Source organism: Ochotona curzoniae, unplaced genomic scaffold, assembly GCF_017591425.1.
Source record: "Ochotona curzoniae isolate NIBS_2020 unplaced genomic scaffold, NIBS_Ocur_1.0 contig_66, whole genome shotgun sequence".
In the NCBI taxonomy this organism is placed as follows: domain Eukaryota; kingdom Metazoa; phylum Chordata; class Mammalia; order Lagomorpha; family Ochotonidae; genus Ochotona; species Ochotona curzoniae.
In genome coordinates this window covers 10,674,912-10,702,822 of record NW_024466512.1, presented here as the reverse complement: position 1 = coordinate 10,702,822, position 27,911 = coordinate 10,674,912, and the positions used below count along the sequence as shown (strand labels likewise).

Below are 27,911 nucleotides of genomic sequence, written 5' to 3'. Positions count from 1 at the left end.
TTTTCCCATCGTGCCTTCAGGAACATCTTCTGAATGGGATGTTTTAGTGTTGTCTTCTGTGAAGGCTTCCCTCATGCCAGCATGTTTCTGGAACATGCCCACTCTTTACTTCTCCGTGGCATTCCATTCCCAGAGTAACCACAGCTCCCTCTCCTACTGATAGATAACTTCTCCAGTCTGAGGCTACTGTGAATGCAGCCATGATGAACACCAGCATGGCAGTCCTCTTGTTGGACATACGGCTTCATTTCTTTGGGGGTAAGGTGAGATCTCTTGCCTGCTTCTGGGACCACCTATTTCAAATCATGGTGAGAACTAATTTAGACTCCCAGTCTCACCAAGATGATTCTGTAATTGTGAAGAATTCAGACCAATTACCTGGGGCTGAATTCAGATGACTTTCTATAAAATAAAGCTATTTAAGCTTTCTGAGCCTACTTTAGCAACTAGAAACTGGGAACAAAAATACAGATGAGGGTGTAAATTTCACTGGGTGTCCCTTGGCCAGAGTGGCATAAGCTGGGTAGCTTCAACAAGTGTTTCTTTCTCATAGTTCTAGATGCTAACGAGTCCAAGGTCAGGTTCTTGGTGAGGGCCCACCTCCTGATTTGCAGGTAACACACTTGTTTTCTGACACAGCGAAGAACAGAAAACAGCATTCCCTTGTCTACTTACAGAAGCACCTGTCTCATGATGGCTCCACCCAAAGAACCTTCCTCCAGATCCACATGCTGGGTTTGCTTTTCAGCAAGCAAATTATAAGGGAATCCATTCAGCCCAAAGCAGAGTAATCCAAGAGTTAATGTGCCTGCAACACTTGATGATGCGCTTGGTACAAGCGAAGCTCAATCAGTAACTAGAGGTGATGATCTGTACCCCAGCCACCTCACACTCATTCAACAGGAGCAGTTTCCTGATACGCAGAGCACACACCACTTCTCTGCCACAGTGGTTTTCTTGGGCATCTTCGAATAAAGCTAAATTCTGCTGTCTAGGTTTCAAAGCAACCACAAAATTAGGGTTCAAACTACTTAAAATCTTTGGTAGACTGGAATTTCACAAGCTCAGGACACAACACTGCTGACTGGGAATACTGATCAAGCTTATTGATAATCCTTGAGCAATAAAAGAGTACTGAAAGAATATAAAACCTCTGTAGCCAATACAATACAAAATCTTTGTGGTCATCTAGGAGGGGTAGATAGCAGAGAAAACAAAAAGGTTTGTTGGCAGTACACAAGCTACATGTGTCTCCAAAACTGGCCCCATCCGATCCCAACCCAAAGTGGACCAAGTTCACTGCCCTCTCAACATCCCATCAACACTGAACCACACTATCAGTCTTTGTCTCCACCTTCACTCAGACTCTCCACCCTGGTCCCAGGCACTCCTAGTCCTGCCCACTCAGACCATTCTTCCACAGCCCCCACCATCCCCTCCAGCTATGGGGCAGAGCACAGAGTGCCTGCCTGCAGTCTGCTGAAATCTTCAGCTCTGGAAGGCAGAGGCAGCATCTGCTAAACAGCCAATGCCTCCTTCTGGCTCAATCTCTGGACAAACCTGAGCAGATAAAACTTGCTGGTCCAGATACTACCCCCTGCTACCACCAAAAACAAATGAGTAAAATGTCAATAGGGAAACAGGTTGGAGAAAGAAACCTTGTACTCAAGGGCAGCATACAATTTTGCTTGGCTGTCAACATAAGGGTCTGTTACTCTGCCAGCATCCTGCCTCAATTTGAAAAAGGGATACAAACTGTCAAACACCAACAGGAAAGCAACCTACACATGCACGCCTTCCCTTAGTCACTGGCCACTGCCTCACACAAAACACTCACTCCCAAGCCTCCTCTCCTCCCCACTCTCATTAATCAGACATCTACTGACAACCTACTACGCGCTCATTACTGCATTGGGTGCCAGGATTCAAAACAAGCTCAGATCCTTTCTCTTGGGCTCAGTCTGATGAGAGAAGCCAGATGTTGGGCAGATGCTGTTAACAGGGGAGGAAGACCTGCCAACAGAGTGTGAGAATGGGAGGTACCGGCAAGGTCAGAGTGGAAGGCAGAGCTGTGTGCCTAAGGGAGGATGGGTCACAGGCTGCCTGGGAGAGAAGGACAGGAGCAGCCACATCCAAGGAAGGGGAAAAGGGCTTCCTGGCCCCTTCTCAACGAAACCAAGAGAAGAACCCAGTGGTCAAGGGTGCCAAGATAATGAGACCTTAAAAGAGCTTATGAACATGAGAGCCCAGCTCTGTCACCCACCATGAAAGAGAGAACAGGGCAAGCACCAAAGTTGCAGAGCCTGGTGACCTGAAGGACGGAGTTCAGAATGAAGCAATGGAGAACTGAAATACTTTTAAAAGAGAAGCATCCAGCTATGGAGTCAAAAGACACAGAGACACAGGGCTGCGGGTGAGCATTTTGGATAACAGAGATCAGGGCTGACATGGGGTAGAGGTGTTAGAAATGAAGGCGGGGCCTAGCGTGGTAGCCTGGCAGCTAACATCCTTGCCTCGCAAGCATTAGGATCTCATATGGTCGCCAGTTTTAATCCTGGCAGCTCCACTTCCCATCCAGCTCCCTGCTTGTGGCCTGGGAAAGCACTGGAGGATGGCCCAAAGCCTTGAGACCCTGCACCCACGTGGAAGACCCCAATGAGTCTCAGCGCTCCTGGCTTTGAATTGGCACAGTTCCGGCTGTTGAGGCTGCTTGGGGAGTGAATCATCAGATGGAAGATCTTGCTCTGTCTCTCCTCCTCTCTGTATATCTGACTTCCCAGTAAAAATAAATCTTAAAGAAATGAAGGCAGTTGTCACAACTTGAGGAGGTCTGGCCCACTGACAACAGATGAACATCCACTGGCCATTAAGGGCCTGCATGAGGCCATTGGCAAGGAAGTATGCATCAAACCTATCAAGTGTAAGAACCTACTTCCTCTCAATGATTCCCAAAGGCTTACTGTAGCTACAAGCACTTGGTTTGAATCAACTCGAGTTGTGATGCTGTGTCACTCCCAGTAAACCAGGCTTGAAAAACAGTGAAGGTGGGGCTCTCTGACAAGACAGCAACAAGCGGCCCCCACTTCTGCTAGGCTGCGGAGGTCAGATGCACCACAGGGAGCAGAAAGAATTGTGAAATGGGCACCTCCTTCTGCCAGCTGATGAAGCAGCTATCAACGTAGGTCTCCCAGTCAGAGCATTCCTTCTGCTGGAGGGCATTGTGTAGCAGCATGGGAGTGGGCACCAGAGACAGGGACTGGCTGAGGGATCGTGAACACAAGGCTGGCTCTGGTGCAGAAGTAGGGGAGTACTCCTAAACTTGACCTAAACTTTTGCACCTGAGCAGTCCCATTAGGCCTTGAAAAGAGGTTAAGAATCTGACTTTGCCTCATATGGGGCAATAAAAACCCTTTTATAGGAGGCTGAACAACATTTCCAGATCTCAATCAGGTCTCGCTGTAGAAGTGGGGAGTCACAGATACCGAGGGAGAGACATCTAGAACTGTCCATGTATCAAAGGACTAGACGTGGGGACATCAGCAAGAACTCATGCTTAACTTCATAGGCACACCCCAGCCACACGAACAGTTACAGATATGTGTATATTTGTAGGTCAACATATGAATTCCTATTTCTTTCCTTTGCCAGCTGACAAAGTCAAAAAGAAGTGAGGACCCCCAGTGGCTTTAGCATCCTGACCTCGGCCCTGGCATTATTTCCCAGATTTTATTTCCAGAATCAACACCCCCAATCTGGGTATCACGACCCAGAGTTCATCCCCAGTATTATCACCTAGGTCGTGGCTCTGGTATTGTTACTTAGTATCATTACCCAGATTTCAGTTCTCATCTCATTACTCAGATGCTGTATCTAGCATCATCCTCCAATGCAAGAAATCAGAACTTCCTGGAGCAATCACTGACTGTAGGATCAGGGTGGGAAATACACAAGATGAGACTGGAGCAGCTTGCAAAATTACAGAGTATTACAGAAGTGTTCATAAAAAAAATATTATTGACAGCTAATCCATCAAAGGGATCCAGGAACCAACCACAAGAGCTCCCAATGGCCAGAGCTAGAAAAGCTTGAGCAACAAAATAAATCAAACAAATATCATTATAACCCAAAGGACAAAATACATACTCCCCAGTCCATATTGATAGGCATGATTGAGCAAAGCAGTAACTGAGAGGTAACAGGCAAAGACTCAGTAGAGAAGAACAGTTTATACAGATACTTCCCTCCCAGTGAGGTGGAGCTAACTCCCGGCTCCTGAGGGAAGCTGTGCCAGGCTCTCCTTGCAGTGTAGAGTGCGAAGGGGAGAGAAAGTTACTTTATGAAGGAGAAACTTGACAAATGTGGTTCAGCCAAGCCATCACACTCAATCGTCATAAATCACACTGCTAGCAAGAGACCTGAATATGACATGATAAAAATGGCATCGCCCTCCCCGATAACATAACACCAGTCAAGTCACAAAAAAAAAAACATCAAATTCCAGGAAAGGGGTATCCTAAAATAATACATGATCCACACAGCTCAAAACAGTCATGGTCATTCAGAACAAGGGGAGTCTGAAAAAGTATCTGCTATGGACTAATGTTTATTGCCTCCCACCCTCGCCAGTTTCCATGCTGAAATCTAATCCCTAGTGACAAGCTTAAGTCTTAGGGGCCTTGCAGAGTTGATGAGGCTAGGAGGGCTCTGCTTGCATGCATGGGATGTGTGGCCTTAAGGGAGCCCTCAAACCCTCCTACCAAGAAAGGACAGAGCGCTGAGTGCAGCGCAAGCCAAGTCCTCACCAGACCCCAGCCATGGACCTCAGCTTCCAGAACTGCGAGCATTACATTTTTGTTATGTGTAAGTTATCCAGAACAAGATATTTTGTTATAGCAGCGGGAAGAGACATTGTCCAGCCTGAGGATGCAATATGCCAGGACAGGGGACCCAGCATAGGAAAGGGCACTTGGCAAGAATTAAGAACTCACACGGGGACTGTAGTTAATGACGATGCATTGGTCCCCAAGCACATTAACTGTCACAAATGTTAACCTCACCAATGGTCATAACAGGGAATAGTGGGGACACAGTTATGTGGGAAGATTGTACTGATGTCAGCCTTCTACAAAATGAAGCCTAACAATTAAAAAATAGTCCTGCTTCTCCCACTCACCAGGTTCATCCCACCTCTGCGCCCCAATTTTCTCCTCTCTGAAATGGTACCACTGATCACAATTATCTTGACAACTGACGGGGAAGAGTTAAGAGGAAAATCTGCACAGAGTACCCAGAGCAGCCTAGGATCCAGCAGGGACACCGAGATGGGCAATGCCATTACCAGTATCCCAGTGAACACTGGGAAAGATGAACTGCTCTGCTTGACGGTGATCATCTCCTCTTATTGATCTGACAATTTGAAAAACAAGTTTGTTGGGTAGAATCTAACATCTCACCTCAGGTAAAGCCATTGCTTGCATAGCAGAACCCCATATGGGTGCCAGTTCATAACCCTAATGTTCCACTTCCTTAATGGCTGACTGATAATGGCCTGGGCAAAGTAGTGAAAGATGATGCAAGTGTTTGGGCTCCCAGATAAAGCTCTGGGCTTTGGTTAAGCTCAGCCACGGATGTTGTAGCCACTTGTGGATACAAATCAGCAAATGGGATATCCTTTTTTTTTCATTCCCTATAATTCTAGTAAATTATTGCATGTATTAGCTGTCAAATAAAAATAAATTTTCTTAAAAAAACAACCCCAGCAAATAAAGTCGCACCCCAAACTGTTCCATCAGAGCAGGCACAGAAAGAATCTGCAGCAAAGAGATCGACATCAAGGCCACCTGGCAGAGAGCAGGCACCCGTGTGTGGTCTGCATGGAATGCGATCAGGCATTTCAGAGAACTTGATTATTGCAATCCAGTTACTGCTTTCCTCAAACCTCACACACACACACACACACACACACACACACACACACACACGTGAATCTACATAAAATTAAGTGGCAATGTTGTGCCATTTGTGCTCAAAAGATGGATGTGTTTCCTGCATGACCCAGAATATTCTACCAATTCTGGGAAGGAAAGGGAGGGAGGATGATCCAGTCACAATCAACATTAGCATGTGGGAAGTGTGACTAGGGAACAAACTACCATCACACATTTTTCTCAGTCAGTAGTAAACCTTCTCAATCAACCTGGAATGTTGAGCTGGCAAGGGCAGTAACAGCTAGAGCTCATTCCCTCCTACCCCACTCATAAAGGAAACAGCAGCTCAGGAGGTAACGCATGATCAGGGTACCAAAGCTCCAGGCTGAGAGACAGAGCACCGTGAGTGGCTGGGAACTCCTGAGGTCCAGCCCAGTAGTTGGCCCACCGGGGATCTACAGAACAGCTCATCAATGGCAAGGGTGCCCTATTATCCCAACAAGCACCAGACTTGGCTCAGGTGTCAGAAGCCGAGATCTGATTTATTGTTTTCTTCAGATTAGTAAAACCAATGCCATGCATTGCAGATGCCTGGCCTCAACTGTGTGGGGAAAAACAGATTTCACAGGAGTCACACTTGTGAAACCACTCTCTCAATCTCAGATTTCAGCTGCCACTCATCTTCATATCCCCTGAAGACAGTCAACAGCAGGGACAATACATGTGGCCACCAACTCAATCCACTCAGTTCTTCAAGGTGAAGCATCAACAGAGGGACAATGAGGTCAACGGTCATTTTACAGATGATAAAACTGAGGCCAAGGGGCAAAGCAGTTGGCTTAAGCTCCATCCACAAAGGCAGATACCCTACTGGAAAAGAATTAAGGTCTCCTTAGCAACAGCTACCAGCCTGAGACTGGAAGTCACTGGGATACAGACAGGTTGTTTAGTTTCCATAAAAACTCAAATACCCAAAGACCTGCCAGCCAGCCCCCAGATTCCTGGCTTCTGTTGATAATCCTGGACATCTGACAATGGCAGATCCAATTTCTCACCTGGCCTCTGTCTACACAGCTTGGGAGTGGCTGCCTGTGGCACAGGGCCACATGGGCTCCATTCCAACGGCCTTTACTCTTGTCGCCAAGAGCCCAGGAGACCCTAGAATTTGCTCCCCTTCCTCTATGTCACATTTAATTTGGGTTCAAAGTCTGTATGTACATGATACATACCACATATATAATACATGCATGTATGTTTGTATTGGGGGAAAAGTGACTTCCTGAAAATCTGAAGACTCAGACAGGAATATTTTAATGGTGCCCTTGATGAGTATCACTGACCACCCTCAACAGAAGAAGAGGTGCAAGCTACCAGTTCAAAACTCTTCTTGGACAAAGCATGCAGAAAGCAGGCTCTCAGCAGAAGCAAGCTGGTGTTCACCATGCTGTGCCCACGCTGCCCGGGCACCAGAGACTCACAGCACGTGAGCATGACCCTGCTCAGCGCAGGCTGTGCTCCTGGACATTTTCGCAGCAGTCAGGACCATCATTTGTGCACATAAATAAAGCCACACATCTCAAGTGAGGAACCACCTCTCTACCTCCTTCCTCTGGCCCCAGTACCACACACCTGCCCTGATCCCCTCATTCTTGTCATACAACTTTCCTCACCAGTGATCTGCTGTCATGTCCGCTTCCTCTTGAGCCTGGGACGGTGGCGCGTTCCTAGTGGGCCACAGGAGGACCCTCTCTGGATACTCATTTGAAGAGGGCCTCTTGGCTCTAGCACATCACCCTGAGACACTTCCTTCACTTCCACTGTGAATCTACCTCGCTTTTTATCTCACTCTGCACTGTTGGATTGTGGGTTCTAGGAAACCTGGAGTCCTTGCTCTTGCCCACACTCCTCAAGACCCAGGAAGTACCTGGACAACATATTTACCTGCTTCAGATGAAACATGCCATGATCTGTGCTGGGGGCTTTACAATTTACCTGAGCTAGGACAGACAGCTCTCCATGAGCAAGATCCCAGCTAGAGCAAAGTACTAGGGCCGAGAAACAGCTGACAGTCTCTGGGCCTAGTGGAAAGTATTAACTCAATGGTGAGATCTTCACACTGTGCCCACCGATACTTGCGGAGGCCAGGCTGACACATCGCCCTCGCTTGGTTTCTGCTCAATATCAAAGTTGAATTGTGAGGAGCCTTCAAAAGGTGCCTCAGTAACTTCAAATGAGGTATGTGTCCGTGCGTTCCTGATTTCATTGTGAAACAACTGGTGTGAAAGGGCCCTAAAGCTCGAGATTCTGGACACCTGTGCACCTGCAGCATTCCTATCACAGCTGCTGTTCTGAAGGGCAGTTTCATAGTACTTGGGAATTTGTGAGAGCCATCCGATGGCTCGGGGGCTCTGGGGCTGGTAGAGAATGTGGGTCAATGCAGGCTCCTTGCAAATGTGTCCCTGAAGCCCTGGAACTCTCATGCAGAGAGGCCCAGCTGCAGATCCACCAGTCCTTGGCCGTCCTCAGACCCCAGGGTCTAAGCACCACAGTAAGTGGCATTTATAGATGAAAGAAGCAAAGCAAGTGAGAAAATGGCACAAATACAGGATAGAAACACCCCCACGTGCCTGTGCCTCAGATACAGCAGAGAAAAACCCAGCAGTAGCTGCTAGGCTGTCACCTACTATAACAAGATTGATCTGTAGTGAAATAAAAGATAATGCAATCCAGAGGAAAGAACTTCTGTTTCCTCCAAGAATGTCTGATGTTGTCAACTGCAAGCCTGCTTTCCTCTTCTGTCTGTCACGGTGCACAGCACCCGCCAAGAGGCCTCCTCCTCCCCTCACCTCCAGGCATATTTGCTTGTAGAGCTGCATGTCCCTGCAATGGCCAGTCCTAAGCAGGCAGAACCTAGATGCCCATGGTGTGCTCAGGAGGTGAGGACCGCTCTGAGTGGCCACTGTGTAGATGGGCATCAGATGACCTGGTGGTATCCGCTCGTTCCAAGCCCCAGACCTTCATGCTTGTGACTAGCATCACCCGGTGTGCCCCAGGGTATTGTGCCCAGGTAATGGCACAATTCTGGTACAGAGTTCCCACCACCAAAGACATCGTGGAGAGTAATTTCAGACCCTGCATATGAGACACAGACCATCGTGTCTTGGTCTCACGTGACTGGCACCAGCTGAACATTTTCCCACACAGAATGGCCAGAAACAAAGGTGAGGACGGGGGAGGGAATTAGCTGGCATGCTCCTTGACATCATGTCTGAACCCCTGTCTCCATCCAAAATGGTCCTATAAGGTCGGTACCATGTAAATATTTCACAACAGGGAGCTCAGCTTTCTCCACTGGCAATCGTAGCAATATCTTTTAGGGGGACTGCTGCCCACCGTCACACGGGGCAACGGGGAGCTAGCTGCTTCCGTCTCTGGCAGATGCTATTAAGTCGCAATAGCCAGTGATTTGTAGATGATTATAACTTTAGCTCTGCATATCATTGCTACTGACAGGCAAATCCCATCAATCGAATGGCATGACTGATTTTAAAAAGAGGCAAACTTGACAAAGGCAGTCTGATAAGCCATTTTTAATGCCAATTACAACAATGTGAGTGCTCGCCATTCTGTGTAGAAAGCCAGATCTGATCTAATCCTTTCTCCACGAACAGAGGTTCTAGAAAGACTTCCCAGACTCAGGTGTTTGCGGCTTCAGGCGGAAAGGCTGGGAGGTGCCTGCCTTCTTACCAAGCAACCTTCCAAAGCCCCAGTCTGTCCAGGAAAACGGCCCCACCAGCAGACCCTTCGTTACATGAACAGTCGTGGCACCTTTTCCATTTTGCTCATGTCTTAGTCTCCAGCCAAATGGAACTTATTACTTATAGTTTGTTGGGATTTATGAATTATTTATAAATGTCAGTCTACGACTCCAGACTCTTAAAGACAACACAACAGTACATGTATTGTTATCCACGACCATGCTTCAGACAGCGTGTTCTGTTACACATGCTGGATATTTGGGGTAAGATAAGGGTTCTGAATAGATCAAGCTTACATGATTATATGCAAGGTATTTCTGGAATGTCCATATGTATTTTTAAATCAGTCTCTTTTATGCTAAGCCCACCTTGGGTTCCAGAAAGACAAAGCAGACATGTGCTACAAACATCTTTCCCATCTTAAATACAAACAGCAAGGCTCTGCCACTTACACCCAGCAGCTTCAAGCTGGATTAAAAAGTCAGGTCCCTTGAAAACATGAGGATCCAATAAGGCCATGGCTCATGAGTCTCCTGGGTCTCAAAGCACCGTGGCAGGTCATCCTAAATGAGGACTAAAACATGAGCCCAAACATGCCATGAGGGTTAGGAATACACAGTGTTTGGCTGATCAAAGGCATGTGACACTCAGGGCCTCTCTGGGCACGGCTTCAGCCATTGATCCAGCTGGAGAGGTTGTGAGCCACCAAACGGCCAGTCAGCCATGATCTCATCCGTATCTTTTCTTTCTGGCAAAGAAATCTCCACTGGCACCAGCACTTCTAGTGCCCTTAGGGTCAAGCAGCTGCTATCTGCTTCCACCCCAAACTTCCAAGAGACAACTGCCATTCATCTGTCTTACCAGGATCCCTGCCGCCAGGACCGCGTCACCCCAGCCCTAGCTGTCCAGCACCACTCATAACCCAAGCATGATTCAGAAGCAGCAGCAGAGGCCCATGGAGGCTGATGGCACTTCAGGTCATTGTCCTCATGAGGTCTCCCTAAAGTCCACACGCCTTGTCCACCAACATCACGATCCAAAGATGAGCAAGCAGGAAGCAACAAGACTTACCTTGCTGTAAGACATCTGCCAGGAGACAGCAAATAGCAGGAAGCAGATGAAGGGAGAGAGAGAGAGGGGAAAACACATTAATCCCGATGCCGCCAAGGACAGTGTGGTCCACAGCTAAGCTGTGCTGACTACTCTAAACAGCTCGTGCACTCCCCTTCCTTTAAGTACCCCAGTGAAGCACTCAGCTTCTAGAATGAGAACACCCCGGTCTCAATCCTACTTCAATACTGACCAACTCTTGTGGCTTGGAGTTCCCCAAGCCACAAAACAGAAGTACTGGCAACATTTAGTGTATTATGCCACATAGTTCTTTACAGGGCGTAGAATAGCGCCTGGCTCAGAGCAACAGAAAGATCAGTGGTAACATCAATACTATTATTTTCATAACAGTCTTGTAAAGCATGTTCTATTATCATTCCCCTTTTACAGATGAGGAGACGGAGGTGCCGCGAGGTGGGCTTACATCTACAGTCACCAAGGAGCAAACTTTGATTCAGGATTGAACCCAAACCTCCCTGATTCAAAAAAAAAAAAAACCACTTTCTTACCACAAAACTGCATAACTTCTAAATCCTAGCAAAATCAACAGTGGCACATACAAGAATAAACAGCACAAGAACCTATGCACCTATGCATTAGTTTTATGTTTAAATCACATAAGCAAAAGCATCCATGTGGATTGTCTACATCAAAGCCCATGGCTAATAACATTATTAATAGTAACCTTAGGTCAAAATCTGTGATAAAAGTGAAAAAACATTAATGCAGTTTTCTTCCAACAAATATTTTACAGGCTACTACTGTAGGCCACACATTCTGTCTGGCTAGCCCAGCACACAAACAGCCACTGACACTCCTCCCGGGGTACCGACTGGTCTGCCTCGAGGGCCCATGAGCTCCTATGAGCTGTTTTTGGTTTTTGCATGCGCGGATATTTTTTTTCTATCCCCAGCCTCTCTGTTGACAGTCCTCACCGCTGTGTAGCAATTCACTCTGATTGCATTATAATTTATTTCTCCATTCTAACTTCAGTGAATTTTTGTCAATGTTTGTTATGTTTTAATGAGGAACTAGGACATGTGCCTTTTTTTTTTTTTTTTAAGATTTATACAGGGCCCAGTGGCGTGGCCTAGTGGCTAAAGTCCTCACCTTGAACGCACTGGGATCCCATATGGGCGCCGGTTCTAGTCCCGGCAGCTCCACTTCCCATCTAGCTCCCTGCCTGTGGCCTGGGAAAGCAGTAGAGGACGGCCCAAAGCTTTGGGACCCTGCACCCACGTGGGAGACCTGGAAGAAGTTCCTGGCTCCTGGCTTCAGATCGGCATAGTACCGGCCATTGCACTCACTTGGGGAGTGAATCATCAGATGGAAGATCTTCCTCTCTGTCTCTCCTCCTCTCTATATATCTGACTTTCCAATAAATAAATAAATCTTTAAAAAAAAAAAGCTTTATACAGAGAGGAGGAGAGACAGAGATCCTCCGTCCCATAATTCACTCCCCAAGTGACAACGGCCAGTGCTGTGCCAGTCTGAAGCCAGGAGCCAGGAACCTCTTCCAGTTGTCTCCCACACGGGTACAGGGTCCCAAGGCTTTGGACCGTCCTCAACTGTTTTCCCAGGCCACAAGCACGCAGCTGGATGGGAGTGGAGCTGCTAGGAATCAAACCGGCGCCCATATGGGATCCCAGCGCATTCAAGACAAGGACTTCAGCCACTAGGCCACAGCCCCGGGCCCAATATGTGCCTTTTGACGAACACATGTGAACAGGCATGGGATTTTTCTGACATCTCCCATGTATATTCAAGTTCTTTCAGCTTTGTTGGCTTGAATGCACCCCTGCTCCCCACCACCACCACCACCATCACCACACACACACACACACACACACACACACACACACACACACACGTCTGCTCGTAATTTCTCAACTAATAATCCGCAGAGCACCAGTGGAGATAAGAAAGCACCATTCACATATGAGCCAGTTCATGCCCTGCCAGTGCAATTGTAAAAAAACAGGAGCCAAACTCGTAGAAGATGATTTGACAGTGCATATAAAATGTCGAACACACACTCTTTGACCCATCAAAACTACATCTATGGCTTTAATCTACTGAAATAACTGAAAACTAGACCAAATCTCCAAGGAGGTTCGTCACAGTATTATTTATAATGGGCAAATACTGGATATTGCCCATTTAGTTGAGAGTGAGCTAAACCAAAAATAATATACACCATCTAAGGGATAATTGTGCAGCCTCTTAAACAGTTATGTACAACTTCAATTGCTTTTGAATGCAAATGCCATGGAGCCAAACACAACATAGACTCAAGCCCGTTCGTACCTGTGTAACATGCGCGTAACTGCGTGAACATGTGATGATGGTCAGAAATGTTTATCTTCAGCAGATGGAATTTTAGTACTTAAAAAAATCTTACACAGAAACATTTCCGTATTAACAATCATAATCCAAATGTTACAATATTTCCTCTTAAAAACTCAGTAAGAACTAAAGTATCAACTTTAACTTTGCTATCAGTCGTCCCTTGAAACAGCAACTCCGATAAGATCACAAAGAACTTAGAGTCCATGAGCAGGGAGGACGAAACGTGTACCTGGTGTATAAACAGGCAGCAAGGAAAGAAGACCTACGGTGGGAGTCTTCACCCCACTCAGATGCACAGAATCCCATAACAGGACACGACAACTACCAAGGGCACAGTTGAGACAGCCAGCAAGCTCCCAATCACCAGAGTAGGCTAAAACATCACCCATTCCGTGACACTCAAGAAAGCCAAGTAGGATGCGGACACGCATGTCCCTAACCACGGCAGTGCCGTGAGGAGACACCCTAACTTCAGCTCTACAGTAGGTAGTCATCATCTCTCATGAGGACAAATTCGGATCCAGCAGCGTGTATGATGCCACGACCTGGAGACCAAGAGAAGGACCCAGTGCAGCTTCCTAACCACATCGCTCTTTCTAGCTTGCTTCCTGGAGCCCACAGTGGGAGCCGCCCCCCCCTCTGACCAGCATGCACACCTGCAGAAGCCCTCCTACTCGGCCCTCAAATGTCACGGCTACTGTGCCGTCCATCCCCACAGAAAAGGAATTCACTGTTTCCGCCTCTGCGCTCCTAAAGCAATTTGTGCATGTTGCAATTAGAGCTCATATTATAATTAGTTATTTATGTGGCCCATGGGCTTCTGAGGATCCAAGCAAAGAGTCCCAGTCACCTGTGTGGCTCTAACTGCAAGGCATGGTGCATTCCCGCCTGGAGGCAGAGAAAGAGGCCTGGTCCATCTTAGCACTCAGCTGGTCCAGTCCTGTACGGGACCAGGGAATAAAGAGATTTTTCTCAAGGTCACATGTAGGGTTAAAAGCTGAGCCAGGACAGCATGAGAGTCCCTGAACCTGCATGCAGCACACACACTCGTCACTATTATTAGCAAGTACAAATTAGAGATCTATCATTCCCCTCTAATGAAGATGGACAAAAATCTCCAACCTTGAAAACATCAGTGAAATGAGATTAGTCTTTCAGATACAGATCCAGTCTCGACATCCGTCCAGAATCCTCAATCTCCTTGTCACGGCTTTTGACAGGAGCCACTTCCTTGGAAACTCAGTACTGATTTGAACCACAGGAAGGTACTGTTAGGCATGCAGGAAGGGAATTCAGGCAGGGACACAATGATTATATTCCTTCCAATTTTTTTGAAAGTTTCACAGTGCAGCAAATATGCATAGGGTGCCACTCATACCATCTATTCCAAAACTCTCACTCTCCTATCAGTAAGCTCTTTCGTATTTTTTCAAAAACTCCTTTCAGGGTTACATTTTGCACCTTTTAAATCTAATGTAAATTTTAATAAACATGAGTGTAAATATTGCAACAATTTTGCACATGAGTTCTCTTGTAATTTACACTCTGAATGTGCATCTTCTGTGGTCTCTGGTGTAAATCATTCCGCTCTCAGCATCAATGAGCTTTTTGCTCTGTATAATAATGGCTTGCACTCTGTTTTTAAAATCGCAGTTTTCTATACAGAAAAGTTACCCAGACTCAGGTTCAAATGATTCATGGACCGAAGAACGGGAGATAGGAGAGAAATCGGTCATTTCTGCGATGCTTGGCTACGTTTTACCCTTTACCCAACCCTCATCAAATCGTGGATGTTGGATATTAGCCACAGAAATACTCCCAACACTTTCTCGGGTGTTCATGTCTAGCACACATGTCCCAAATCACAGGAAGGACCCCAAATGGAAGCGTGATGTGCCGCTTCCAGTCTAAAGAAGAACTCCAAACACTTGGGAATCAGCAACCTACACCTTCTGAGGTCGTCTTTCCTCAGCCCAAGGCATATTCTAGTACACTGTGGTGTTGGGAAAGTCAAGTTAGATTATTTATACAGTCATTTCCCATGCACTGGTGTGTAGGATCGCTCCAGGACTAACACTAGGTGCCCTGGGATCTGCCAGAGGTGAGAGCTGCCACTCCAGCCCCCATCAAGTTGAGCTTGAGGGACACACAGGACACTTACGCAGAGGAAATGAGCTCCTTCAAGACAAAGCTCTGCCCACACTCCCTTCCCCCAGGGAGGAAACCTCAACCCCAATCATCCCCCTGAACAAAGCAAGCCTGTTCTCCAGCATGCTCCCCAGCCCCCCAGAGCCATTCTGGTCCCAGAGATGGATGGACCAGCCTGCCTCTGATGGCAATCCAGACACAGGAAGAAGAAAGGAGTTCAGATTTGCCTTGCTTAGTCCAGCTGTCCAGTCTCCTCCATTGGAAATGAGCATCAAGGATGTGTGCCCCTCCCCCACAGCTACCAAGAGTCATACTCTAGAGATCTTTAATGCACTGGGTCCTCCAGAGACAGGCGCCATAAAAAGACTGGATTATTTATTAGTATTAATAAGCTATGGCCACCAGGTGAGGTGATTCCTAAATATAACTGATTAAAAACTTTCCTGAATACATGGCTAGTGTTTACCACAATTAAAACTGATTTATCCACACTCTGAGTGAACCCTTCTCTTGCGCCTGGGTTAATAATTAGCAGAGCTGCATGGATTAAGCGAATTGATTCTGCTTTATTTATCTGTTGCTTTGTTTTTTGAGAAGTGGAAAGTGGTCTTACTGCCCATTCAGTCTTGTAGGAGCAATTTATAATTCCAATCCATAGTCCATAACTATGGTTAGAGAAACTCTTACTATTATTACAATATCATACTTAGCCCACACCCCATGACATTAAAGTTATGCCAAACAGTGCAAATGTGCGTGACTTCCTTACAACTGGGGAGGTAAAGTTACCAGTCCTCAAACAATGCAATCATACTACTCTTACAATTTTGCTTTCTTTTCAAGGTTAAATTATATATGAGGGGAGTTTAGTTTCTTGAAAATGCATGCACTTAACTCCCATTTAAGAAGTCTCACCTGGGGAGACAGCTGTCTTGCAAGTTCTCCTGTGGTTTGAGCTACAAAAGAATTTCTTTTTTTCAAGTACAAGTGCTTTTACAGTAAAACACGGTGAATTTTACTGGGACTCGACTAGCCAGGGCCAAGAACCAGAACTAGGGAACAGCTGAAATGAATGCAGCTTCCTTGAATAAGGTCAGGTTCACCATTAAACAAAGGCAATTTCAAGACCAAAGGAGCTGCTCCACCACCACCATCAAATTTCAAAAACCAGTCAGTTCTGGACAAGGATAGGAAAAGTAGCTGGAACTCAGCCTATGTAGCCCCACAAAGCCCTGTGTGTAATAAGAACTCTTTCCTCCTGCGTTGAAGAGGAATACTTCAGCTTTACACCAACAAAGCCCAAGTCCCAGTAGGCAGGTGTACCCCTCAGCATGGGCAATGTGAACTCCCTCTTTGCTCCCAAAAATGTCTCGACAGGGTCATGGCCACTGGATCCAAACCAGCTCGGTGGGGTTTGGTTCTAGCACCCTACTGAACAAACATGTAGGATAATCATTCAATCACTCATACTTTTTACTGTCTCATCTATAAAATGGAGGTGATAAGAATAAGCTTTTTCTTTACCACAATGGATATCATGACGATCAAATTTTATAGTTTACTGAACATGCAGAACATGAAACACCACAGTCGAAAACTCAGTTCATGGGCTGGCACTCTGGTTTAGTGGATAAAGTTGCTGCCTACAACACCAGCATCCCACATAGGCACCGTCTGGAGTCCCATTCACTCAACTTCCAATCTAGCTCCGTGTTAACACCATGGGAGAGCAACAAAGGAGAACTCGCATTTTTCAGGCCCCCTGTATCCGTACAGGAGACCTGGAAGAAGCTCCTGGCTTCAGCCTGGCCCAGTCCCAGCCCATGTTTGCCACTTGGAGAGTGAATCTATTGCTTGAAAACCCTCTATGACTTGCACTAGGTGGTGCAAGGATCATTAAGAGGCAAATTTATCCAAATAAGATGTGTTAATTCCTCTCAGATATCATGTAGCCACATGCAGTTAAGAAAGCCCAAGGCAATTTTCAAATTGCTCCTGAAGAATGAATCGCTTTTCAGCTTTGAGACCAGACACCAAGGAGATCTCTCAAATATCTGCAACACAGGAGGTTGTGGTTAGAATCCAGAGGTTGTGGTAACCCGGGTCCAGTCTCTACTCGGTAGCCCTCACCCCTCGCCTGGGGACCAGCTCCCCATCACTGCTTCTCAAGGACACCCTTGAGGCCACTCTCCCAGCCCTTCCCAGACACTGAGCACTGGGTCAAGCCCTACTCCCTGGTGCCTAAGCATCTTGAGATGCTGAGCTGCATGGAGACAGCTGAATGGCAGCCTGCCCAAGAGCCCTGCTCTGCTCCCCAGAGCGGGGTTCTAGAAAGCATTTGCCTGAGAAAAGGGTTCCTCTATTTTATGAGTCAAGTCCGAATACAACAAACTAGTTAAATAGATCTTCTTTCTATCCGTGGATTGCCAGAGTCCAGGGCCGCTCCGGAGGCCCCAGCCCACCCCCACCCTGGCCTCAGTGGCACCATGCCGGGCTGTGATTAGTTTTCTGTGTCTCCAAAGCCAGACAGCTAAGGCACCTGGTGGCCACAGCCAGGCTCCATGACCATCCTGCTTCCTCCAGGCCCAGGCAGCAGCTCTGGCTGAACAGACCCCTGCAAATCTTGGTAATCGCTTTATGTGCTGACGGTGAAGCCTCACGCCTCCCCTCCCACCCTCCATGCCAAAGCCGACCTCTCTTTAAAGTTGGGTGGTCTTTAACCTTGCGCTCCTCCCTCCTCTCGCCTTGTTTTGGGTGTAGGCTGGCAGGGGAGTTCCACTGTTGTCTGTGCCTCTGGCCTCCCTTCACCTTTTGTCACTTTAGAAATGAAGGCTGGTGTTTGCCCACCATTGTTGTCCCTCTGAAGACCCGCAGCTCTCAATAAAGGTCTTTTATTTGTGGATAAGGGGGAGGAGGAGGAGGAAAGACCCTGAAGTATCTCCCTGCTATGCTTCCCAACAAACATGCTGCTAACATCAATCTCAGGCTATATGCTTGTAACCCATCAACCTACAATGACTCGGGAAGGCAGAGCAAGGGACAGGAGCTAGTAAAAGTCCCCAACATTTTTATGATATTCTATCCCTAGTATATCTCACTCCTAGCACAGGGGGATAAAGCTCTTAACTACTGAAAGAACATAAAAAAATAGATTTAGGAATAATACTTTTTATGATTGCATTCTGTATACTATGAAAGATATGTTTGAGTCTGCCAGTACTTTATGGAGCTGATAAAATAGAACAGTATGGCTTCCCAGCTAACAGTGTATTTTATATCCATTTAAAATGTTTTCTCTTAAATTGAATTACTTTTTGAGTAATTATAATAAGACTAATCTGGGCTTAATGAATTCATGTACAAATACTTTAGACTGCATTATTAAAATCTCTATGATATGAAACTATATTAAACTCAGTCTCTCTGGCAACCGATGTTTGTTCTTTGAAAGAACAGCATACAAGACTTTCTCTGAATTTCTTTTGAATCCACTGACTTAGAAATCATAAGAAGTCACATTACTAGCCCAAATAAAAGAGATTCATATTACTGTTGTTCTAATTTCCCAAAACTGACACAACTGAGTACTAATTAGCAATCAGGAGAAAGCATTTTTATTAAGAGTCTAGTAAGCAAAAGTTCATCTTCCAGAAGAAATCCCATCATAACTCTGATGGCAACATCAAATGACTATCAGTGAAATACTAAGAGAGCACCCTGGGTACCAGGGCTTATATCCTACAGTCTCTGAGCACAGCAGTCTAACTGCGTTCCAGTTGGCACCACAGGGAAAGCCACGCACACTCTCTGGGGTTCAGTTACTCCATCTGCGAAGTGATTTGTACCAGCATATCTCCAGGGTCCCTTCAAGTTCCAACACATGGTGGGTGTGAGTCTAAAATTACACACATTATATCAAATGGGCTCTTATTGCATAGAACTAATTCATCATCTTAGCTATGCTAGATTACATTCAGAGAAAAAAAATTCATTCCCTGCAATTCATATACATCCACAAACACATCCATAATACAGCCTGTGATTTCAAATTTATCCCAAGATGTTATCTCGGTGGTAAGGTATTTTTCCCATTACAGATAAATTATAAGCTATATGAAACTCTTAAGGTTACAGTGCCTTCTTGAAGCAATTTCTAAATCCCCCACACACCAACCAAACATGCACTTTTGGAAACATGCCCTCTCACCTCCCTTTCCAAAATCAACTGATAAATTATAGATGTCATCCTCCACCAAGCCTATGAGATGCAGGCTTAAATCAGATTGGTTACTCCATCTCATAAATACAAACTGTATATTTCCAATTGTCCAGCAAAATAAATATCTCCTGGTCAAGTCATTATTATCAGGATGGACAACTTTAACATCCACATAAGACAATGGCCATCATCATTATTCTGATGGCCTGGCACAAATTACTATCAGGAGAGCTCCCAGGAACCAGAGACAATTAAAGCTGACTTCTAAAAGGCAGGCAGCCTCAACATCAAACACTGTTGATCATCCTGAAATGGACCCAAGTCTCGCAAGAGGCCGTCTGGCAACGGGATGTACCCTCACCTGGCCTCAATGGCAGCAGTTACACACTCTGGCGTGGCTCTGCTAAATCATGGATAAATCATCTGAGCATTCTGCTCCCAACCCACCTCCAAGTTGCCTTGGTGTGCCAAAACACGGTTGGTGTTTTTTTTTCTTTCTCCACCACTAAGCTGAAGGCATCGTGATGCCAAGAATATTTTTTGCAGTGCAGTTCTACAGCCCATGGTTGACTATCAGAGTAGACACATATTAATATTAATAATAACTAATATGCTTTCAAAGCTTTCTGTTTATCAGATGCTATTTTAAGTCCTTTGCATACATTGCATTAATCTTCTCAAAAAGGGAGCTATTATTATTATCCTCCCTTTACAGATAAGGAAATACAAACCCAGAAAGACCCAAGATCGTGTTCAAAGGTCACGGTGAAGCAGGTGAGCTGGGATGCAACTCTGGTCATTTGGCTTTGGACCTAAGCTCTCAGCCACTGTGTTACACCATCTCTCAATGAAAGCATCATGGAAGAAAGCATGTCCATGTCAAATCATCCTCTAAGACACCCCAGAGAGAGGAGCTAGCTGTGCAATACTTTTAATATCATAACATTTTCCCCTGCAACATTACTATTAGAAGATTTCTGGTCTAATTATAGAAGCCACTGAGATACATATTTGAATTTTTGAACTGCACAGGCAGGATTCTTTGGAACCTGTATGACATCACACACTGGCCACACACAATCATGAAATGTCAAGGGCTTCCCCATGAAGGATTCGTGCAGCTGGCCTGCCACAAACTCTGAGAAAAGGGCTCCCCCCAACCACCCCCAGGACAGGGTTCAAAATACTACAATCATGCTGGAGACCTGCACTGTTTCAGGCATCATGGTTGACCCAGCCGTCCTCTTTTCAGAGGATGCAACAATGAGGCACCATGTTGCAAACAGACAGCAGCCTTCAGCACACAATGCGACTGCTACAGTCTTGATCTTGAACAGCTCAGCCTCCTAGACTAGAAGAAAAATAATTTCCATTCTTTCTAAAGCACTCAGTTTCAAGTATTTTGATACAGTAGCACAAGTGGACTATGACAAGTGGCTGTAATGATCCTTTCAAAGATAACAAGAAGGACCATTGACCATGTGAAATAATTGATACCCCTCATATGCTAATTGGGATGTAAAGTAGGGCAGCCACTTTGGAAAAGTCTGGCAGACCCTCAAATGGTTAACCACAGAGTTTACCACATGACCCAACAATTCCACTCCCATGTAAATATCCCAAAGAGAAAAATACATCCACATAAGAACATATACAAATATTCATGTTGGTGTTACTCATAATTGTGGAAATAATCCAACTGATGAATGGATAGATAAAAAACGGCATGTCCATACAGAGGAATATTATTTGTCAATAAAATTAAGCACAAATACACACTACAATTTGGATGGACCTTGAAAATCTTTTCTCAGGTGTAGGAAGCCAGTTACACAGAGAATGTTTCCATTTATATGAAATGTCCAATATGGAGGTATAGCTTAACGTTTGCCTAAGGTTGGAAGATATGAGAGTGTGGAGAGCAGAGAGGTAATAGTTACAGGCATTCTGAGTTTTTTTTTTGGCAGATAAAGACATTCTAATATGAATTATATGAAGGACACAGAACTCTGCATATACTGGCTTAACTGTACACTGCAAGTAGGTAAACTTAAATGATGTCTGAATTATATCTCAATAAAGCTATCTGACAAAACAGTGGTGGGTTACAAATACATTACTAATGACTAACAGTGATAAATGCTACCTCTGAGTCACAGCAAGACTCCAGGTCCTCACAGCTGCACCCCAGCTTTTCATCTTATGAACATACTTAAAGAACCACCTGCAGGGCCCAGCACGATAGCATAGCGGTTAAGGTCTTCGCCTTGAACGCACTGGGATCCCATATGGGCACCCGGTTCTAATCCCGGCAGCTCCATTTCCCATCCAGGTCCCTGCCTGTGGCCTGGGAAAGCAGTCAAGGAAAACCTTGGAACCCTGTACCCGCCTGGGAGACCTGGAAGAGCTCCTGGATCCTGGCTTCTGGCTTTGAATCGGAGCAGCACCGGCCGTTGTGGCCACTTGGGGAGTGAATCATCAGACGGAAGATCTTCCTCTCTGTCCACCTGCCTTTCCAATAAAAATCACTAAATCTTAAAAAAAAAGAAAAGAAAGAACCACCTGCAGCTACTGGCAGCATGCTGGGCGCAGTGAAAGCTTCACCAGGCGAAGCACAGCATTCCCCCTTCCCCCACCGCCAAGCCGCAGCCAGGCGCCTCATTCTAGATCTATGTTGTCCAATGTGTAGCCCTTGGCCAAATGTGCCTATGGAGTTCTTGAGAATCAGGGTCTGGATTGAGATGAGCACGAAGGAAAGAACATATATTGGATCTCAAAGATGTAATGAGCAACTAAAACAACTCTTCAACAATTGTTTAGGATCTGGCATTGTGGCACTGTGGATTAAGCTGCTGCTTTCAACTCTGGCAGACTATATTAGAGTATGGGTTCAAGTCCAGGCAACTCCACTTCTGATTCAGCTTCTTGTAGATACACCTGGGAAAACAGTGGAAGATGGCCCAGTCCATGGGCCCCTGCTGCCCATGTAAGAGACCACGACCGATTCTTGGCTTTGGCGTGTTCCAAACCCAGCTGTTACATCTATTTGTACACTGAACCAGCAGATGAAAGACTGGTCTTTCCCTGCCCACACTTCAACACTGCCTCTCAAATAAGCAAATAAATGTATTTTTTTAAATTACAGCCCATGCTAAACATGCTGAAATGATATTTTGGCAAGGTTGGATGAAAGATCATTTCACCTGTGACTTTAAAAAAAAATTTTTGAACATGATACTAGAAAAATGTTAATGACATGGGTACTGGAAAGTACTGGCCCACCTCCGATATTTAAAAGTACGTTAAGATCTAGAATCGATCTTTCTGAATAAATAAATCGTTGAAATGTTCCTGATTGCCAATGTTTGGGAGGATTATTTTTCTCAGACTTCTAAATGGTAATTAACTCTGAAGCCCACTCGGCAGTCGTAAAATGCCTGCTGCTCTGTAATTACGGAGGCACAAACAGTTCCTTGTTTGCTGCCCATGGCCATTTGGTTCTTTGCTCTGCGGTGGAAGACGCCCGGCATGGCCTTTTAAATATTGGCATGCCCGAGTCTTCACAAAGCACAAATGTTTCCCAAATAAGGCAGGCCCAGAAAACTTTGTCTGAACTCTTTAAGAGTTGTGATCCAAAGGCTTGTCTTTGGAAAATGATTAAAAATCAGAGCTGATAGACTACTATTCATAGAAAGGAAGTGTCTTCTCAAAGGACTGTATCAGAAGGGGCTCTGCATGGCATCTGCGAGGGCTTTCCACTCTCCACAATCAGTAGATCCGGCATTTTTCTTCTCTTCCCTACCACACACATGCCCTAGGCAAAGACAACAAAGCGCAGATCAGAGACAAATGACTACCAAAACTTGGCAAAGAAGCCAGAGGTACATCTGTACTACTAAAGGAAAGAAAAGGGCCAGACTGTGGCAGAATGGCTTAAGCCTCTGCCTGCAGTGCCAGGATCCCATATGGAGCTGGCTCATATCCCAGCTGTTCCTCTTTCAATCCAGCTCCCTGCAAATGTGCCTGGAAATGTGGCAAACAATGACCCAAGCCCTCGGGCCCCTGCCCTCATGTAGGAGACCCAAAAGAAGCTCCTGGCTTCTTTCGGTCAGGCCCAGCTCTGGCCTTTGCGGCCCTCTGGCGAGTGAACCAGCAGATGAGATATTCTCTCTCATACCTCTCTCTTCCCTGTACAAATCTGCCTTTCAAATAAAGAGAAGAGAAAAATGAGCCTAACTTTAGAAGGTTCTGGTAGGTCAAGGGGTCATCACTGAGCAACAGAGCCGAAAACACTCCCAACATCACAGGCAGCCTCTTTATCCAACCAATGCCAAAAGAATGGTGCTAACAGATCCTACTACTGCCCCTTCTTGGAGTTAAGAGCTGGAGCTGACGTCACACGGCCACAGTGACAGTTTATAAGTGGAATCTTCTCGACAGATCTAAGCACCACACACTACTGTCACTCTTTGGGTTCACAAATACTCCTCCTCGCTGGATAAACCAGAATCTTGCCTCCCCCGAAGAGACACTCGTTAAGTTTTTGCATCTTCTTGTGTTCAGAATGTCTAATAAAGTAAAACAGAATCCAGTATCGTCAGCCTTACTGTCTACCCCACGCTTTACAGGCAATATCCTTGATCTCTGCCGGACACACACTGGGTTCAGGTGGGAATTTGCTCAACTCACAACCTGCTCCATTAGGCTTATTTCCCACACGTGCTCATAAAGATGGTGTATGATGGACCACTTCTGGTCTAGCACCTCGCACAGGTCATGCATCATGCCTGGCACTGAACACAAAAAATAAATACCCCGCAGTTCTCTGTCCTCTAGAATGTTCCTCGTTGAGAGCCTATCAAGTTATTTTAAAGGGCCTTTGTTTGGGGCAAATTGTGCTGTAAAGAACAAAACTCATTTCTGGAGCCAGTCTGTGGCTTGAGACGACTTCAAATTATAGTGGCTGTTACAAAATGTTCCTGACTTCCAGTCACTGCCTGTAACATGGCTATTTCTAGATTTTTTTTTTCAGATCCTGGGTAATCAAAGTCCTCATTTTCCACTCTCCTCCCACTCCTGCCATTATCTCACAGGCCTGGTAGTCAGGAAGCAATTGGCTGCCTTAGAAAGCCCTGGGTGGTGGGATTTAGAAAGTTAAGGGAATTATGATGCCATTACAGAACATCAAAAGTCTGGAGGCCTCTGATAAGGAATTCACAGAAATCTTTCTCATCATTTACCAGCTTAGGATCCCCAGGTCTCCAGCCAGGGTGGCTTCAAACCCCCTTCTCTGATTACAGGGGGCCGAACAGTAGCCCTCAAAGGTGTCCTTGTCATCGGGGACCTACGGGTGTGCTGCAATGAGGCTTTGCAGATGTGCAGTCCAAGTCAGCACTTCTTCCTACACTTTCTTGATTTGCTGCTTAAACAACCTGAACTGGATCTGTGCTTCATGATTCCAGGGGGCTTCCCCCAGGTCCTTGCACAGCTCAAATCACCTGACCAACAAAGTAATCACCCACCTAGGCAGCCTGCATTTCAGCTCAAATTTGCGTAAAGTACAAATTACCACGCAAACAAACCCCTGATCCTTCAGGATGATTCTTGGCACCCATCATTTCCTGAGTCCCTATTTGACTCAATGCACTCACAAGTACTCTGATCCATTGCTCAAAGAATCCCTGGAACAGAAGCATTTTAATGTCTTAAGTATTTATTGATTTGAAAGGCAGAGTGGGAGAAGGCAAGGGCAAGGGTGACCCTTCATCCAATGGTTCACTCCCCAGTCGCCTGCAACAGAGCTGGCCTAGGCAAAGCCTTGGAACTCTATCCAGGTTTCCCACATATGTGGCTGGAAACCAAGTATTGAGGCCAGCATCTGCTACCACTTAGGTGCATTAGCAGGAATACAGATCAGAAGCACAGGCAGGACTAGATCCCACGCACTCCCATAAGGATTATGTTAATCAAGCAGTGGCTTAATCTGCTGCACGACACACTCACCCATATTATCTCATTTGAAAGCTGAGGAAACCGAGGCTAACATAATAAATGCAGAAGCTGGATTGAAAATCAGGCCGTGGTTGTGGACACTTGGTGCAGTGGCTAAACTGCCCTCTTGAGATGCCCACTCCCATTCTGGAGTACCTAAGCCCAGCTGCTTATTCATGCACACCATGGGAGGCAGCAGATAATGGCTCAAACGCTTTGGCCCTGCCACCCCCATGTAGGAAGCCCAGATGGCATTCCTGGCATGGGGCTGCAGCAGGGCACACCTTAGCTGCGGCAAACATTCGGGCAGCAAAGTAATAGATTAAATCAATCTTTTTTCTCTTTCAAATAAAAAAGTAAAATATTTTTAAAACAAGAACTATAAGAAAACCAGGTCTCTGTCATGACCAATTTCAAGTTTTTCTCGCCCTGAACGACCTTCCTATGTGGATGCTACGTGCTCCTCAGAAGTGCCTGGAATGTGACAATGAAGCTGGACATGTACCCACGCCGCCTCACATCAAGGCCAGCTTCTCTGTCAAGCTTAGGGTTGGGTCCTTGATGCTACAAACAAAACAAGTTTGCAAACAATGAGAAAACTATTGGAGGACCCAGGCATAAATAGATCAGAGAATCTAATCTTTAAGAAGAAAAAAAAAACAGGCACTCGTGGACACACACAATTTAACACAAGGCAGGGGCATAAAGTACTTTCTCAAGTCCTCAACAGCAAAGTCTTAAATAAGCAACAAGAGCCCGGCTAGCTCAGTCGGGGGAGCATGAGAAGGGCAGCAGCCCCGGCCACTGCGGTAGCTTCTAAGAGAAGTAAAATTAAAGAGCAGAAGGAAAATGGGGATGCGGAGACAACAGAGCATCTCTATGTACTCAGGAAAGAAGATGGAGAGGAGGCCAGACAGGGAGGAGAAAGCTAGATCACACACTGGGCAAAGCTTTGAAGCTCGTCGTTTGGAAAGCTAGACCTTTCTTTGTTTAACATAAATATTCATCTAGAGTTTCAGTTCATTTCATGGGGATCCACGAAGACTTCCAAACAGGGAAGCAAAGTGCTCACAGCTGTGCTTCACGTTCATTTCTGGAAAAGGGTTAGAACTGGCAACCGCAGGTGGGTCTGAAGAAGTGCACAGACCCAAGACCTGGCTTCTGTGACTTTGTGCAAGGAGTCCCCAAGTCTGACCCACATCACAGCTGTCCAGCCCCAGCTTCTTCTCTCCCTGGCTCTGGGATGTGAATAAAGTCACAAACTTCCTCATGTCTTAAGCACTGAGGTTGAAATATGTGATGGTAAACATGCCATCTCCCTCTAAAATGTTATGATTCAGTCAAAACATAGACCAGAAATTGGCCTTTTGCCTCATTTAAGGCCTTGAGAGAAGTAATTCGCAGATGAAGACCACACTATGAATAGATTATAAGTAACAGAAAGCATGTCTTAAGACAGGTACATGTTAAGCAAATCCAGATGGAAGATTTTTATTCCAAGTGCTACATGGATTGCAAAGCACTTGCCTGGGACCCGGTGCTGTGGCACATGGGTTAAGCCAGTGCATGAGTTGATGACGTACCACACAGGAGTTCTGCTTTGAGTCCTGGTTGCTTCACTTCTGATACAGAATCTTATTTCTACGTGCCTAGGATAGCAGAAGGTGACCAGGTGCCTGGGGCCCTGATCTCGCCTCGGAAGCGCAGACGGAGATCCCTGACTCTTGGGTTCAGCCTGCCCAACCCTTCCTGTTGCAGCGACTGAAAAGCAGGTGAAGATCTCTCTTCCTCCCTCTACCGCTTTCCCCTCTTCCTGTCTGCCTTTCAAATAAACAAATCTTTGTTTTAAAGAAAAAAATGGCTTTTCCCAAATTCCAGACTTTTCCCATTTGTCCTCACAAAACACAGGTGCCAACCTTTTTTTTCCAACTCACCTGCTTAGTGAAGAAAAAGAATCTGTTGTAAAGCACGCATAGATCTGAATTCTAACTACAGTATAAAAGCTAATGCCCTGTGACAGGCATTATTTCACATTTCCACAACACCTACATCAAGACCTGGGCACACAGCCTATTGAAAACCAATTCAACACAGGTCAACATCAATGGCATTTCTTCTTGCAGCTAGAACTATTCCAGAAGAACCTCCTTCAAATCCAGCCTGGTCTACAATGGATGAGCAGATGGTAGCAGTGGAATCAAATCTGTAGCCCAACACAGAGAGGGAGAGGAGTGGAGGCGGCGGGGAGAGCAGAAGAGGGGGAAGAGTAAGGGGAGAAAGATGAGGGACGGGGCAGAGGAGAGAAGGGAAACCCACCTACTCCTACCATGGCTCATTCTCTGGCCTGAAACAAAGACTGGAGGCTGAAACCTGGCCAAACTATGCAAGCCTGGGTAGCTGGGCCCCAAG

General features: G+C 45.9%; 1 protein-coding gene across 2 annotated transcripts in view; it reads right to left on the bottom strand.

The window, feature by feature from the left end:
• GFRA1 (GDNF family receptor alpha 1) overlaps positions 1 to 27,911 on the bottom strand; it is a 190,303-nt gene that overhangs the window by 121,458 nt on the left and 40,934 nt on the right. Inside the window, exon 4 of one of the 2 annotated variants that reach the window (XM_040991780.1) lies at positions 10,757 to 10,771. The exons of the other annotated variant lie outside the window; for it this stretch is intronic. Coding sequence (XP_040847714.1) covers positions 10,757 to 10,771 — 15 coding nt within the window. The remainder of the gene's footprint in view (positions 1 to 10,756; positions 10,772 to 27,911) is intronic. 2 annotated transcript variants of the gene reach the window in all.